Source organism: Vanessa tameamea, chromosome 8 (assembly GCF_037043105.1).
Source record: "Vanessa tameamea isolate UH-Manoa-2023 chromosome 8, ilVanTame1 primary haplotype, whole genome shotgun sequence".
Lineage (NCBI taxonomy): Eukaryota > Metazoa > Arthropoda > Insecta > Lepidoptera > Nymphalidae > Vanessa > Vanessa tameamea.
The window spans coordinates 10,556,181-10,574,480 of record NC_087316.1 but is presented as its reverse complement, the minus strand read 5'-3'; the positions used below and the strand labels follow the sequence as shown (position 1 = coordinate 10,574,480).

At 30.5% G+C, this 18,300-nt stretch overlaps 1 protein-coding gene across 3 annotated transcripts; it reads right to left on the bottom strand.

Moving 5' to 3' along the window:
• Positions 1-269: 269 nt before the first annotated feature.
• Positions 270-16,978, bottom strand: LOC113399782 (annexin B9-like). 3 transcript variants are annotated; one of them, XM_026639016.2, is made up of 9 exons: positions 16,770-16,978; positions 16,142-16,630; positions 13,061-13,237; positions 9,377-9,581; positions 6,465-6,544; positions 6,067-6,139; positions 4,778-4,951; positions 3,735-3,916; positions 270-2,557 (listed from the first exon to the last, which is right to left on the bottom strand). In XM_026639016.2, exons 1-9 carry the CDS (start codon positions 16,782-16,784, stop codon positions 2,501-2,503), a joined length of 1,452 nt encoding a protein of 483 aa, XP_026494801.1. In that variant the 5' UTR covers positions 16,785-16,978; the 3' UTR covers positions 270-2,500. The 3 variants fall into 3 exon arrangements, with proteins under 3 accessions (XP_026494801.1, XP_026494803.1, XP_026494802.1); XM_026639018.2 differs by lacking the exon at positions 16,142-16,630 and having other exon boundaries at positions 16,770-16,960; XM_026639017.2 differs by lacking the exons at positions 16,142-16,630; positions 16,770-16,978 and adding an exon at positions 13,858-14,155.
• Positions 16,979-18,300: the final 1,322 nt, after the last annotated feature.

Sequence of the window (18,300 nt, the reverse complement as noted above, 5' to 3'; positions counted from 1 at the left end):
GCCCTACTTAGACAGACTTGAACAAAGTCCCACGAATTAAAAAAAAAATAATGAAGATGAATTAAGTCATGTGTACCAAATTCAATATTAATTTTTTTATTATTAATATTTACAATATAATTTCATAAGGGGTACAGGAAAGAGTTATTTTTATTCTATATAAAATTGCAAATATAAAATATAAAATTGCAAATTATATTTGATATAATTCTTCAATAAATCTGATTATATGAACGAACTCGGATAAACTCATAAATAAAACAACATAATTGATAAGAACATTTATTAGACACATCAATACAACAGTTTTATTTGTATAAACCGATATAACCATTCATAACGTTATATAAAAGTATTTTGTTGGCCTCGAGTAGCACTATCGTTTCATTTTACCGCAAAGCCGATACAAGCGTTCGTAGCCACGTCTTTTAAATAGTTTTATTTTTGATGTGAGATATCAATTCGCACCTTGGGAGTAAGATCGACCCATAAGCCGTGACACCAAACAGCATGAGGCTCTTATGTCACTATGGTCGCCCTCCCCCCGCTCTCTACTTCCCTTGGGTTTGCGTGGCGTGTATACTTATATAATAATAATAATAATAAAAAAGATATTTATTCTATTAATGAAGCTGTTTTTACTTATTTTATTTTAATAACATTCAAATTCGATCTTTTACGTCTGCTAGGCGTCCCTTGACGACCGTATTATGAATAGCTTTTATAAAAGAGCCTAATAAGTAATAAAATTTGTAAGAACTTGTCAATGGATAACATTTTAGCGTTTAAAAATATTAAAAATTCTGTGAATTTTTGTACAAATATATAGTTCATAGACGTGGCTATATGGTATTAAAAACTATTCTTAATTCTAATAGTAATGAGAATAATTGTTGTTATAAAATTAAGGTGGGGATGAGATTCAATGTTGCCAGAACCGTAGTTTTTTAAAACATGTTTAATGTTACGCATCGATAAATAAGAAGAGGTAAAAAATATTAAGAAATTATAAACTGACGATCGTTGAGTTTAAACGAATCAAAGTAATAATACAATATTATTTTCTCGATAACTTTTTAAATGCAATGAAATTCAAATAAAAATACAAAAGGCACGGCGGCAACGCCTCTCCAAGCACAGCGCATAGGATTTATCGATTCGAGTCAATATTATCAACATAGCAAGTATCAAAAATTGACAAAGGCGCTAATCAACACATTGTCGCACGTTCGCACGTTTCCGAACGAACGCGGACTTGTGTGTATGAATCTTGCTCTGCGCTGCGCTTTGACAGATGAGCGACAACGAATCTTTATATAAATCAAGTAAATACATTACTTGTTTAAAGAACATTTTAACTTCAAGATTGTGTACATTTCTTAATATAAAATACGCCTATGAAAAAATCGTATATTTGAAATGGGGCTCTCAATATCAATTCTTTTAATAAATATATATTAAGTCGTGTTATTGCAATTATAAATATACCTAGAAGTTTCGTTTCACGTGAAAAACAATAAATGTCATAAAGATAATGTATCATACGTGTAAATAAAATAGGTATATTTATATATTATAAAGGCACTTTTTTTTAATAAGCACTTATAAAAATTCTTAGAACAGTTCTTTGCAATGTACTTCCAATATTAGAAATGAATTAACAATTTTATCATACCAAAAATTTTTGTGTATAGTTTTCATTTTTATTTTAAAACAACTACAGTTATAGAAACAATGTCTTTCGAGATAATGCATATATAAATGCATTTATGCAACAATTTATTCATTTAAATATAAATAAACACACGAGGTAAGACTTTAAATTAATTTTTTAATTTCATAGATCATTTTCTTAAAAATACAAAATGTTCGAAATCAGATCAATCGGACGGTTTGATTAATCATTTCAGCGAGATAATATGAAATATAAAATTTTATATTTTAATTCGTAGTCTAATGTATATTATAAATGAATAATAATATTTCAATCACAAATATTCAATTGTTATATATTAAGGCATCATTAGGCCTTGTTATTTAGTCATATTTCTATGACATTATTGTACGAACAGTAATATTATATGTTTAACTCATTCAATGCCTTGCACCTTCACACAAATTTATCTTATAAACGTTTGGATTTTATTCCATGATGCTGGTTCACTGAAGAGGAACACAAATGTGGCACTTTAATCTAACATATGCAGGTGTCTTTCCTTGCTAAGCATGAGATGATAAGATTGACTTGAAACCGGTTTATCTTCTACTGAACGATTTAAATTTAAATGAGTGCTTTCTTGTGTAGATCTGCTGCACGACAATGAATGAGTTGGCATAGTATACTTATCTTTATATACGTTATATAATAGAAATTTAGAGTTCAAATATAAAATATATCACTTACACAATAAAATTGTAAATGACTTATAATGAGATTACACAAGCCTTTGAGACACGGTGTCACACAAGAGGAAAAAATGCGTGGATATAATCAACTTGTCTAATAAAGACCGAGAAGACCCAGGAGGCACTTCTTGTAGTGACCGGAGCAATCACCCTGAAACAAAGAAATTAATATGAATTATTATTAAATATATATACTAGCTGAACCTGCGGCTTTACCCCCGCGAAATTTATAAAATACAAATTTTCAACTCCCGTTTTATCCCCTTAGGGGTGGAGTTTCGTAAAATCCGTTCTTAGGGGATATCTGCACCCTATAAGGGACCTACATGCCAAATTTCTAGTCAGTAGTTAGTTAGGTGATATAGTTTCTGAGATCTCGTGATTAATCAATGAGTAGTATTTCGCTTTTATATACATATAATATAGAAAAATAGATTTGGAACGAAGTTTCGCCGAAGTCGTCGAAGGCCGAAATCGTCACGTAAGGAAAAGCGATACGCCCCCTCCAAGGCGACATTTTTCTCGCTTACTCTTTCTATTGTAGACGGTTTTATATCATACTATTTAAACTTATTTTCGCTATTGTTTTAATTCACACGAGATTTTAAATAACAATTTGGGTCATTGCCATTAAATTATTTTCAAACTTTGTTAATTTATTTTATCGTTCCTGTTAATTAAATAATATAAATATATGATAATATATAATTATAAATACATAATCATAGCGAAAGCAACTTCGTCCCAACCGGGTGTCCTACGACAGCTCGCTACTAAAATTAGAGCTATAGACAAATAAATACAAAGTACAATAAAATATCATTCAACACAACGACAGAGGTACAAAAGACAAATGAACAACTGACATTTAATCGATATGATATAATTTGTTGAGATTATAAGGAATCTATGAATTCTATAGCATTTATTATGAACTTCTTAAAATAGTATTATATTATAATACATACATTAATCTAGTACTGTTTGTAGTAATTAATACAACAGAACTATTAGTAATTCGTATGGAATATGTAAATCTAAGGTTTATTTATGTCTACTCCTCCTGTGATTTGAATAGGTTGTTTGAGATCTTACGACAATAACACCTTATAATATTCGTCACTGCCTAGTCGTTAGAACGCGTTAATCTTAACCGAAGACGTTAAGTTAAGTTGTGACGTTAAGCGAAAGCAAGCGCCACTACCTTTCCATGTGATTTTTTTACGGTAAACTAAGATGTCGGCATCCTATGCCCGTCTGGCTATATAGCATTTAAAAAAGATAGAATAATGGTAAGCAAGATTTTTTTTTGAACTGTGTAAACTTACCTCAATCCAGCTCTGAAGAGTTTCTCCATATTTAGACTGGAACATGTCAGCGATGTCTCCGAGATCAACCTCACATCTGGTCACCATGATGCGGATCAGCTGACGGTCGTTTGTACCGAGGCCCTTCATGGACTTGTGGAGACGTTCAGCGAAGAATAACGGCTTGTTGCGGACCACTTTCACTGTGAATAATTTTAATTTAAATTAGATAAAATTAAATAAATATTTTTACACTAGTAAAATCTCCTCCTACAATACGAACTCCTCAACAATAAGATCTGTACCTTTCTTAGATTTTATTGAAATATACACAATATGTAGAAACATTTACATTTAGCTCATAGAAACCTTCGATGATTCTGATCAAAAAATTAATTCACATTTATAAAAATAGATTTCATTGTATATAATTTAGGAAATTTAACAAGCGAATAGACACAATATGATGATACTTAGATCTTCCTTACTAACTTTTTAAGTAATGTCATTGTCAATGTGTCACTTATCGTCAGATTTGAAGTGTTCTTTATAATTGTGACTACACGTTGCCGTATGTAGCCGACATAACGATACAGTTCTGGAATAGCTAATGAGTATGATTTATCTTGTCATACATCCGGCTTGGATGAGTGAAACAGTGTAACTTTACTAGAGACAAATGACAGTGCGTTTAAAAGTATATAGACTTTTAGTTATATAGACTTATTGGCATATTTAGAGTAAACAGAGTTATATATATACTTTTGTCTTTAGTTATCGTACTATGGACTGTTTGCCATATATGTTTTTTTTAAATATAAAATAGGTATGTAGGACTGATAAATAGGCCACGCGATGGTAAGTTGTGACTATTGCCTTTGGACTTAGGCGCCGCAAGTGATTTAAACCATTCCTTACATCAAAAATGCGACCATGCAACAGCTTTGGGATAGAATTGGAAACTAAGATGTTATGTACCTCGTGTCCATAGTCTTATCTTAAATTATTATATTTTTTTAAATTTCGAATTGGTAAACCACCTTATTGTAAGCTATTAGACTCACCGATAGCTCGCATAGCCTTTTCAAGGTCACCGGAGAATTCTGCCTTGATAGCGTCATCTATGTCGTGGCCGGTAAGGAATTGGTATTCTTGGAAGATAGCAGCCAGTTGTGGGAACGAACGGGAACAAAGCACCGCGTTGAACACTGATTCGTCCGTGCCGAGACGAAGCTCACCTGAAATACGGAAAGATTTATATAAACATTATTTTTTAATCAAAATTTTATAGTTGAATTTAGTATATTATGCATAAAATAAACATATATGTTAACATTGAACTCTTTTTATTTTCTCATCTCTCTAGTCTCTATATCATACCGAAATTAGTTAAATAACAATTACATAATTCCAACTTCTCATACATCGTTCAAAGCGGTAGTAAAAACGTAGTAATTAATTTTGGTACAGAGCGATTCACTCTCGAAAGCTTACATGACGGTTGTCCTGACAAGATGTCTTTGTGTGAGTCAGATGACTAATGTAAGAATTAAGACGGTAGACAAAAACAAATTACATTATGTACGCCGATAATTTAAGATAAAGGGGCGCGTCTTCGAGAGTGACCCGATCTGTTTATCTGTTTGACTGTGAAAGTTGGCGTAAATGTATTATTTTATAAATACAATCTACTTTGTTATGACTCGCCGCTAGATGGCGCTGCCATACAATATGTAAATCATTTATACGAACTAATATATCGTATAACCAAACGAATACAATTATTTCGTGGTACAGATTAAAAAATAATTTATTAATCACATTATTGTCATATATAATTTAATTTATATTTGTAATTTTAATTTAAACCGTCTCGAAAGTCGATATCGATTTGTGGGTTCGAAAAAAGTTTTTACTAGATTTTATATATCATTTTACATATAAAAGATTTCGAACATAGCTTTCGTCCAAATTGTCTGTCAATTGGTCGAAAGACAATGTCAAGGATATTGATCGTTTAAAAATAAACAACATCGCAATTGGTACATACATATGTATGACCGTCAAATTGTAAATACCCTTAGATTATTATTGTTCGAAGATTATGATCGGTAATACAATTGAACGTATAAAAATTCGAGTTTTTATAATTTAATTTAATTTCTCTTCAAAAAATAATGCGTTGAATTATAGCAATATGTATAGTTCACAATCATTCCACAGTTTACAATTTACATTATAAGATTGCTTATATATATAATTTTGCTGACATACATATAATATTATATAAACAAGGAAACTTTATATATTGTGTAACAGCCTCTAAATTAATAATGTAATAAAGAAAAATTACCTGCTTGTAACAGGCTTCTGGCATCTTCTCGGGCCTTCCCCTGATCCACGTGGAAATCCTCAGATCTATTACCCTGTGAATAAAAATAGTTCAATTGAAACCTTACATAGCTCGCTCGTATTCGTGTATATTATGTGTGTGTGTACTATATGGTATACGATTATTATATGTATAAAAAAAGTAACTAAATACTTTACCGATTCTTCTCGGTAGAACAACATTCTGAACGAGTAGCGTTATATTCAATTTAATCTTGTTAAGGAAAATGTAAAGGACGATTCAAAAGAGCTTGTAATAGACATGAATAAAGTTTTTTTTTTTTTTTTTAATAAATTCAAAATATATTTTATTAATATTTTACTTGAGAAATGATTCGTAAATACAACAACAGACATTACCATGCACAGTGACGTCATAAGCCTCTTGAAATTCCCTGATGTATCTCCGCGTAAGTCATCCTCGAGAAGTGTTCCGTAAACTGTAACAAAATTAATTATTTTATATTAAATACGAACGCACAATTCGATGTAAAACCCGTGTTTAGACAAAATTTAGATAAGGTGGTAGACCTTTGCGCAAGTATGTCTGCACAGGTATCACCCACTCATTATATAGTCTATCGCTTTGAAGGGTGAGCGAACCGCGATCATATAATTACAAGCACAAGAGATATATAAAATCTATCAAAGCGACGGTTAATATTTCTTAGTGTCTATATGCGGCTGTAACCATCCAGGTGACCCACTGGCCAGTTAGTGTAAAATAAAAAAAAATAAAAATAGACAATATTAAGGCAGATTTTTATAATAAACAAACACTGATAAGAAACAAATGCTACAATTTTATAATTAAACACTAGACGTTATTTCGTAATCAAGTTATCTTATCTAAAACATAAAACACACGGTCAATACAAAGCAACCTAATTAGTATAAAAGGTAAATGACCGACAAAACTTGAAGATCCATTTGTCTCCACGTGAAAGCCTAGACGAATAAAAGTAGAACATTTATACCATATATTAAACAGTAATTCATCAAATGTTGGCCACGTCCCAACGGTTTCCTACACTTTATATTTTTCTCATTTACAACAACCGATTATTGATGACTAAGCTGTCTGACGAGGAAAAATATTACGACCGTGACTCGAGTCTCATTAAATCGATACTGCTAGCCAGCCAACTAAAGGTCATGAAATATGTTAGCAGTTTTCTCTTTTAAAAAGACGTAAACGAGTATACACATAATAAAATAAGGGGTCCATAAAAGGTAGACGTATAAAATGAAAATAATACTCAAAAAGACTGGAGAAATAAATATGTATGTGTGAGAGTCAACTCGTGTTTGACTTACGTCATTTATCACGCAATGATCTGTATGTTTCGGGAAAACACGGTTCCCTTTGTCATGAACACGCGTCGTAATCACGTCAGACGTCAATGATGTGTATCTATATCTTTAGTCTTCCCGATACATGACGAGCACTCCTCGACGAATAACATGATTCATTTGACTGAATACGTTTTATATAGATGTAATTAAAGTATCGTTAACAGAGACATCTTTACAAAATTTGAGTACCGTTTTATTACAAAATACTTATGTAATGTGGTCGATATCCGTTCATAATCATTATTTAAAATTTTGAATAAAAGAATATTCTAGTTGCATTTTCTTGATAGCGCTTAAGCCCTTTAACATAAAAAAAAAAGTATATCGGTACACAAAAATGGAAGGAAAAGGGACTGAACCGTTTCGCCTTTGCCTACATTAGGTACATATTATCAGTATAGTTAAACTTAAGAATTACCATTTTAGTAACACGCTTGATAAGGAAATAGTTCATTTCAACTCGAGGAAGTATCTCCACAGTCCAGGAATGTGGTTTCGCGGTAACGATGGCGAACATCATTGAGCTTAGAATTGTTTGTATCCTATCGTCACTTACCTGAATTACACCTATTTACGGTCACTCGTAGATTGAAAACTAAATTATACACGTTATCACACTGAATCAATTTTGTACTGCTTTAACGTGTCGCTTCACGTGAATTTTAAATATAATTGGCATTGCGGTTTCTCAAATAGGGATTCATATGTAAGTTTTTTTAAAAAAAGAACACTAGCAATGCCTCAAATTAATTAAGGAATTACTAATATTCCTATTTACTCGATCCTGCAACTTTTTACATCGCTAGGCGGCCTGTAAACCATAGCGATATTGATATATTACATTTTTTTAAAGGCCTCCTCTCCCATTGAGGAGAAGGTTTGGAGCATATTCTACCACGCCGCTCCAATGGGGGTTGGTGGAATATGCTCCTATAATATATGATATATTATTATAGTAAAATGTAGCCAAAAAATAGATATGTGTTTTATACTAGGTCCCTTACTAATACTAATCGTTGTATATGATTTACATAGTTCTAGGATAACGTAGTTTTTTCCAATATTAAAATCATTCAGTATGCTTCCAAGTACCACTGGAGTTGTTACCAATGTTTCACGGCTTGTAAGAGAGTCCTTGAATTAAAGATAATATTTCGATTTGATTTAGACATAGTTGTATACACAGATATTAAGACGTTATAGTATTTTGAGTTTGTATAATAAAAATACAAGCTTATTTTTAATATAAAAATACCTTTATAGATACTACGATTAGTATGATGTCGAATACAATATTAAAAAACAAAGAAGGCAGAACATTGGGATTTCCCTATGAGGAAACAATATTTCTATTTAACATGGCCATCTAGTGAATGTATGACAAGTTATTGTAAGGAAATCGAACAAAGATAATAACTGTCTACCTATGGTTGCCTACCTATGCTTGCCTACACGTATATCAATAACTTCCATATTTTGATATTTATTAGCGACACGGTCGTGTGGTGTACTAATACAATTATTTTTTTTAATTTTAACAGGTCGATTTCCGGCTTTGAAGTATTAAATTTTCAAACCACGAATGATGAGGTTTTAGTTTTTATCAAAATCGGGCCCGAAATCATTTTAAGTATTTTTGGCTATTCCTTATAGTTTCAGAAAATAAAAAACCACGCCCACTTGAAAAATTCAGCCTTTATACATAACATAAAGTAGGATATTATTTAATTTGCAATGTAAAAAATATTTTTTATTGCACTTTGTTATTTAGCTCTTGGACGTATTATTTTTATCTATATCTGTTTATTTTTTTTCTGGAGGAACGATTCGAGTGCAAAAGCATGTATATTATATCTAAATGCAATTTTCGTGCTGTACGTTCATAAAATAATTAAAAAAAAAATAACATTACTTACTTGCAGTGTACGCTTGTTTTATGACGTTGATCTCGTGGTTGGACATAGTGCACATGACCTCAATGAGCACATCTTCGTCAGTTCCAATGCCTGCCGTCGCATCATGGAGTTCCTTTGCATAGAACTGCGGTAATGGCGTCATGAGAGCCACTAGCAAATCTTCGAATTTACCACTGGTTTCGCTCTTCAAATCCGACACCAGTTCCTATATGATAAATTTATAGATAATGTGATCGTTGCCTTATCTTTGTTGTTTATACACAGATAAAATATAATTATGTTTTTATATTATCTATTATGTTTGTTGATCTATTTAATGAGATTGTTGTGATATGATGAAAAATCGGTCATTTTTATCACATACGAATAATAACAATAAATAACTTATTAATTTAAGTTTGGTTTATTAATCTAAGAAAATAATAATTATCTATATTAATCATTTCCAAAATTATAGACCGTAAAAAAATAATGATATTTTGTCGACAACATTTATATACGCAAAATTCATATAATCGAGATATTTCGATATTAAATCCATAAGCTTCAATGACACGAAGTTCAACGGGCGGCCATGTTTGACGTTTACGGGTGCGTTCAGTAAGTGCGTTTCAAATAATAATTTCGTGCAAGATTACGGTAGACTTAATGGAAACTTGTCCACGATAAATTATTAATATATAATAAACCGAATTTGTTTAATTTGATTTAGTTTTTCATCTAGTTATTATATAAATTAATTCCTCAGGCAATCTCGTATATTATGCCAATAACTTATCACATATTTTATTTGCCTCGTTAAACTAATAAATATGAAATTAGGCTGTACATAAAACTAATGAACAATGAAATATAATATTACTTAGAGCATAAAAATTCCACAGAGTATAGTTTAAAGGCCATTTTAAAATTGTAAATGATACAAGCAATTTTAAGACTTAACCCTTTAAAATAGAACGTAAATTAGTTTGAACGAAAACAATTAATCAACTAATGGACATCGTATTCATTCAATTAGAGCAAATAAAACAAGAAAAGTCAATATCGCTTTGAAAGTTATTTTATAGTTATTTTAAGCCGATTAAAAAAAAAATTATTCGTCGGACATATGGACGTTTCGATGAAAATTCACGATGATGCAAGATGTCTTTAAAACCTTTATCGTCTGTTAAGATTCACGTGTTTTATCCACTGAGCCTTGGCTTGGCTACTTAACTTATTATATTTTATACATATTTTCTAGTTATGCCATTCCATTGTAACGAAAATATAGCGTGGCGTTAAAGGCATTCAAAACATAATTCCAATTTTATAAATAAATCAAAAGATCACTAATTAAAAAAAAAATGTCAACAATTTATAAAAAAATAGCATAGATTAAGTTTAAAAAAAAATATTTTAAGTTATAATTACATTATTATTGTAATCGAACAATTATTTTATTTACATTAATCCGATGAAAGGATGATTGACATCGTCCTTTTTTTTTAAATATACAACTCCTTGCTGTCATAAATATGACGTAATTTTTACATATGACCTTTTACCGTATCAGTAGCGATAACCAACATGTAATATTTTTTTTTACTTTTTTAACTTCTATTAAGATAAGAAAGTCTCATTTTATGTCGACTTGCAGGAATTCGTTTTATCATTATCGTTACTAGATATGAGTCATTTCTGTGTAAGGATAATTCAAATATGAGTCGTTATATATATTATCTATTTAAAAACATTTCAACATAAAAATACGGTTGTTCCATCGTTTTTACTTAGTGGTACAAGCTCGACTGGGTAGGTTCCAACCACTCAGCAGATATTCTATCGCACAACAGCAATACTTAGTATACGTTTTGTTCCGGTTTGAAGGTTGAGTGTGCCAGAGTAAATGGTTAATATTTCTTACAGCACCTATATGTTTATAGGCGTGACCACTTGCCATCAGGCGGCCTATTTACCCGTCCGTCCGATCTATTGTATTAAATTAAATTAAATAAAAAACTTAAGTTTAATGAATCTTTCTATAATGAAAAGAGGTCCTAAGATATCAAATCAATAACCATGTTATTAAACTATTTCTATTGTACGTATATAACTTAATCCCTTCATTGTAAAGAGATTCATATTACGATCAAACCGCCATGTATTAAAAAGTGGGTTATAGTTCTAACTAAAAAGTGCTCAGCTTTTTATTTTTATTGGGTTTTCAACTGACGCTGGCATACAGATCGGCCTGACGACGACAGCTGACATTGACTGATTACAAAGTCAATTTACTCATCACTGTAAAGTCGGGCTTCCATCGGAAGTGTTATAACAAAACATTGATAACGTATCAGTAGAGATGGTAAATTCTAAATTTAAAATACCCTTGTGGTTTGATGTCGATGTTCGGGTGTATGCAAACACACACAGAAAGACTGACAAACTAAAGTCTATATATATATAAATGCAAAAATATAGTGTCAAGTTTAATAGTATGTAATTAAACAAATATTCCAAAATTTTCAATATTGGTCAAGTAAACGCAGCAATGCCATTAACTGTGTACGTAATTATTTATTTTTTACTTAGGTTTCGGTGATCCCTTTTTTTAAATAACTTTTTACTTTACCCAGTTGTATAAATATAGTCTTACACTTAAACATTTTCCTTAAGATATCGCTGTTAATTCTCAAATAACGCGAAAAATAAAACCTTAGTACTCAAAATTTTACTACCTCATAGTTTTTATTTTCCCTTGATTTTTAGCTTTGTCGTTAAAATGATTCAGTTATGTAATTAATAAATTGTATAAACGATAAATTACCCTATGATACGAGCAGTTTTTTTTTTTAAAAAAATAAGATTTATTAAGAGACGCTTTTGGATGCATCCCAACATTCCCAAAGATCATGTTTTTAATCAACCCAGTTTGCTAGTCGTACTTATCAACGCCGTTTGTTTTGCGAATGTTAAACAATATCGCAATAAAAAATTATCAATATTTATTTGATCTAAGTAGGTAAAATAAATAAGTCGGTTTAATTCCATCTCTATTCACCCCGGTTGATATTATTATAATGCAAATTATCTTCACAAACAAAATCGTGACTGGTTATCTGTTGTCTATGGAAAATTAAAAGATCAAAAGTAAACAGCTTACGATAGTTATAAAAATAAGTATAAATAATTCATGTACATATATCGCTGTGTATTCCACTTGATAGCATTTGAGATGAAATCTAGAATATTTTGAATCGAAAACTTTTCACAAAATAAGTCATTCAAAAATTAAGTACCTACGAATTTTTCGCGTTTCTTGGGATGATTAGATTATTTTAATATAACACTGTAAACTTTATGTCCGCTGGATATCAGATATAATATAAACATTACAATCGATTCTTGCCATTAATTAGGTTACCGATAAGAATCTGATAGATTTATCATCGTAATAATTTCTGTTTTATTCCTTACCTTATTCGTTTTATTAACGTCTTCGATTTTCAATCACCCCAGATATCATGGATGAATAGTGTTGTCATTTTACATTTAAAATATTAAAAAAAAAAATGATTCGATCTCCTTGTCATAGTGATAGCTTATAACTGATATTCATATTTACGAGAGATAATATAATAATTGTCAGAGCCAATACGAATATACGATGATGATTTTCAATGAAAAAACAAACATATTTACCTTCCCATAAAGAGTTTTGAACTCGAACGCAATACGGAGACGTTGTTCGTTACTGCGACGAGTCAATACTTGAATAATCGACTTTTCATCGGTTCCGAATCCTTTCATAGCCTTTCGCAGGATCGCTGCATCTTCACGAGGGTCGAAGGGATTCACTGGTACTACTGTAGGTTTGGACTGTGAATTGAGTAATACCATTAAACGATATATCGTAAAGACTAACATTAATTTATAACTGATAAAAAAAGTCAATATATACAAGTATACAAGCAATACCTACATGCATGGAATACGTTAGATGATGAAGATAAATACGGAAGTGTTTTAACTTACTATTTATAAGTGTTTAATGTTAAGTTGTATATTATTTAGTGAAAACAATATTAATGACTGTTAATTTCAATTGTTATTAAAACTAAATTATTACTCGAAATTCTATATTTGACAAGAAAAATTATACATTTACGTAAATAAAAAAAACATTATTTATCTTTTTGTAAAATTCTATATAATTTATATTCAAATATTTCGATTTAATTCTTAACGTTTGTTTTAATCGACTTACTTAAAAATGTTGACAGCTTACCAAAAGGTATACTAGTAAAGACAAGAGGAATGATATGCAATCAAATAATACAATTTCTACGATAAAAAAAAAAACACTTAATAAATTAGGATTTGGTGCTATATAAGTAAATTAGCATCGTTCGTGAGATTTCCGCTCTTTTCATTCTCATAGTACATGCAAATTAAAGTAGGCATAAAGAACGAATACACCGAGAAAAGCTATTAAATACCGTGTAACGAAACGACTTGAACCCACGCCGTATGCCAATTGACGCTCTGTAGATGCTGCGCATACTCGAATTTGACGTTACCGAAGACATATTACCTTATTCAAACGAAACTAACACGAATTAACAAACATTAAAACACACACGATACAATTACATCACAACCCACCATATCACGAATTAATGATGGTATAGTACGAAAACAGAGGTGGGTTTTAAAGCAACTACATCCATTGTAGTGGGGACCGAAGTCGAGACTGAATCGTTGGTTATTGTGATAAATGTACGCGGAGAGACGAAGTGACCATAACAATGTAATTGCAGTAAACTGTTCCTTGAATAGAGTCACTGTGTAGGTATGGCATCAGGATCTTATACTTATGTATACGTGTACGATACTCGTCAAGTTTCGTGTCAAGTTGAACGTAATTCAATTTATCGTAATCGTAGACGAAAACGAATTTATTTATTAACTACTAAATCGATTATCAAAAATTTTAGCATACAAGTAGTCAAGGTACATAAATGGACATAGGCTAACCTAACATCCGACACGTCCTCCCCCCTCAGACGAGGTAGTAGTCACAAGCTATATCTAGTGTAAAATAAATTTGCAATTAACTGAATGCGCCATACAGATTGTCAGATTGGTAGAAGAATATACTATTAATCGCAAAAATAGTTTGACTGATAAATAAGTGCAACTGCAGTTTTATAATTTAAAATTATTTATAAAATAAATTTATTTATTTTTTAACTACCTACCTAAGTATATCAATTTTATTGAAAAATTATATGAAATTAAAAAAATATTATTGATATCTTTTTAAAATTGAATAATAAACATGTCATATCATATAATATGTGACACTGGCTGAATATTTTGCAGCCAACAAATATACAGGCAAAAAATGCTTTTAATTTAAAAATACATTTATCCTAAAATTTAAGCAAAAAGAAATAATAATAATCGCACATGTCACATGTAATCTGATTTTCTGTAATGAAATAATACTTTAGTGAAACATGTTAATAACCCTTCAAATGATTAATATGACCAATCAGTATCTTCTTCCTTCGTGTATATATATAAAATTCACATATAAAATAAGGACACAAAAATGATAGGTGAATGAGTGTATGAACATTAGTAGTACACTACTAAATTTTGGGTCTAAAGTGAGTAAAACATTACACTTGCAAATGTGAAAATGAATTTTGCAACATTTATATCCAAAACATTACAGCAAAGTTACATCTTGTTAATGGATATAAATACAAATACTGTGCAAAAGTTCATTTCCCTTAAGAAGGTTTAGAGTGCCGCTTCCGCTTCAGTGTGCTTCAGGGTTAGTGGAAATACTAATCAACTTAAAATACTTGTATCAAGGTACTTTAATTGAAATAAAATTATTTAGTTACTAATGTCAAATTAATTATAAAAATGTTTATAATCTAAATATTACTCATACTATGAGTTGTTTAAAATATGTGCACTACATTCTGAATAATATATCCACTATTTGATTCTGAATAAAAATGAATTGGCACAATGCCACTTATCAGTATTTAATCTCGTAGTACAATAGTATGTGTATGTGTCTATGTATACCTGAACTATGCAAGTATAATGAATGAATAATAATGTTAAAAGTACATTATGGTGTAAGGTTTCACTAATAAATGAAAGTGTTAATAATGATAATGATATTTATTTTTAGAATATGCATCAGTTCACAATTTATGGTTAATCTTAGTCATTCTGGTTTCACTGTCATGAGTTTTTTTTTTTATAGTAAAGGCAACAAAAATTAAGGTTTAAAAAAAGTAAGGATTGTTGTTGTTTAAGTTATATAAAAAAATTGTAATAATGATAAAATTTTCACATTGCCTTTAATTCAATTTTATTGAGAGTATTAAATTGATAATAAGATTTTAACATTATATTTGTTTAATGAGGTCTATATTAAATCTTTAGTATACATTTTCAGCTTATTTTGTCAATAAATTTATTTAGTAATGTTAAGTAATAATGTGCAAACTCTCGATATTGTTAAGCCTAAAGTGAAACCTATAGGGACAGTACAGACACAATAGCCAAGTAATTGTTTTAAAAAATGATAATATTGTTAGTGACAGTTCATAATGATTTTGATAAAAGCATTAAATACAATAAACTTAAACATGTAAGCATAAAAAGCGACAATTCTATGCCAATGTTTTGCTTATCACAAAATATAAAATAACATACAGCTTGTAAGGTTAGAATTTAATTTAAGAAATTTACCTTCGGCTCATGCTCTGGACTCGAAGTAACACTATAAGCTTGATGACTTTGTACCGTTGATTGAGGATACCCCTGATATTGATTAGACTGTTGATAACTAGAACTTTGAGGATAACCTTGCTGTGTTGGTACAGATTGAGCAGGCTGATAGCCTTGAGCTGGAGGATAGCCTTGAGCAGGAGGATAACCTTGAGCAGAATTTGGCTGGGGATATCCCTGACTTGGGTAACCAGAACTAGGTTGTGCGTAACCTTGCGATTGCGGATACCCTTGAGTTTGTTGAGGGTACCCTTGTGATTGTTGTGGATATCCTTGAGATTGTTGTGGATAGCCTTGCGTTTGTTGCGGATAGCCAGACCCTGTGTTAGGATAACCAGGTTGAGGCGCTGGATATCCCATCGTAGGGAAGCCTGGCATCGGCATCGGGTTTCCAAAAGACTGCGGGGCTGAGTTGCTAAATCCGATATTGTGTAGGTAACGTGGCTGACCCTTGAAACGAAACGAATACCTTTATAATTACCTGCGTACGTACGTACCTACACGACGTAAGTATTTTGTGATAAACAAAACAAAGATTTCTACTTATACAGCCATTTTAAATATTTACACTTTCACACATTGTACTTACTTGATAAGGATTCATTTTGTATAACTTAAGTTGATATTGATATTAAGTACACAAAATTTAATATAGTTAAGTGATGTACAGTTATAACACTGAGTTTCGTTATACACTCGCAAGCTTGAACAACTTTTGTGTCAATGACAGCTAAGCGTTTGCAAATTGCGGCTCTGATCTTGCCTCCGGTGACGAATTGAGTTGATGACATCACAGTGACGTTCGGATATTGCTAGGGATGGTGTAATTTTATCGAATATTTTGTTGTCTATGCTCATATTTAACGTTCTACATTTATTTTACCGTTATGTTTAATCAAACATTCTATGGAAAATATAATAAAAATAAATAGTTTTAATATAAAAACGAAAAATTAACTTTTTGCAAAAAGTCAACAAACAATCATAGCCAATTATTTTTTTTGCCATTCTACAATTATTTTTGTTATAATGATCTATATGTAAATAGAAAAATCATATAATTTATATGAGATATGGTATTTCGGTTATTCTTGGACTAAATATGGTTCTGCGACAGAACTCGGATAGAACTGTCGGATTGCTCTCCCATATTATAATTAAGCGATTGAAAACATACAAATAACACCAGTATTTTGCATACACTTGTAAACAGAAATATCGTATTTTATTATCTAATCTAAGGAGTCGTAGCCAAACAATGGAGGTGTTGTTATATTGTTTTGGACCAATAAACTTATAAGGAGTTGATAACTTCGCGATTTGGCAAAATATATCTACGTCATAAAACAATTATTACTCACTCCAAAAATAAAGGTGACTAATCATGACACGATAATACGTCATACGTGACACCTGATGTTTTTATTTCTAAGTAGTACGTCATAGGCAATGTTACGGAATACTTAAAAAAACATTTTAGTCCATTTCAATAGATTATTTTCATTGCAAATAGTAATTAATAAAACTGATTTTATTCGAGTTTAATCAATAATTTTTAGCTTAAAATTAATATTTTAGCCTATTACATTTTCTTCTTTTTGTACACTTATGTACCCTTTTTCTTTTTATTTTAAATAGTATGTATTTTAAATATAAAATATATAGGTAGGTAGGTTTAAAGAAACGAATATTTTTTGTAATAGGTACCACACATATTAGTTAACAGTATCTTAACAGCAGATTTTATAAATGAGTCTGTATATAGAGCGTAATATCACCTGTGATCGCGTAGTTAGATATAGATAGTATAGAATAGGCACATAGATTAATCGATTTTAGATAGAAAAGTAAATATTACATTTAGTTTTCTATCTAAAATCGATTATTACTCAGACTTGTTTTATTAACAACTCCTGTTTGAATTACAATAAAATATTACCTTTAATTGATATATTGCTATACTATTAGCATAGGCGTAATATTTCTCAATTAAAAATATACATTCAATAATATTATGATTATTGATAGGAATATAACTCATATTACTATATAATCATTATACAAGGTAGGTCAACTTTCACTATTGTTAACTTTAACTAAGTACTTTTTTACTACTTAAA

Excerpts from the sequence above, each read along its gene's own strand:
- LOC113399782 (XM_026639016.2), bottom strand. Across the intron at positions 4,952-6,066 it reads CAGAAGCCTGTTACAAGCAG|GTGAGCTTCGTCTCGGCACG; the intron begins GTAATTTTTCTT and ends TCCGTATTTCAG. Across the intron at positions 2,558-3,734 it reads CTCTTCAGAGCTGGATTGAG|GGTGATTGCTCCGGTCACTA; the intron begins GTAAGTTTACAC and ends TCTTTGTTTCAG.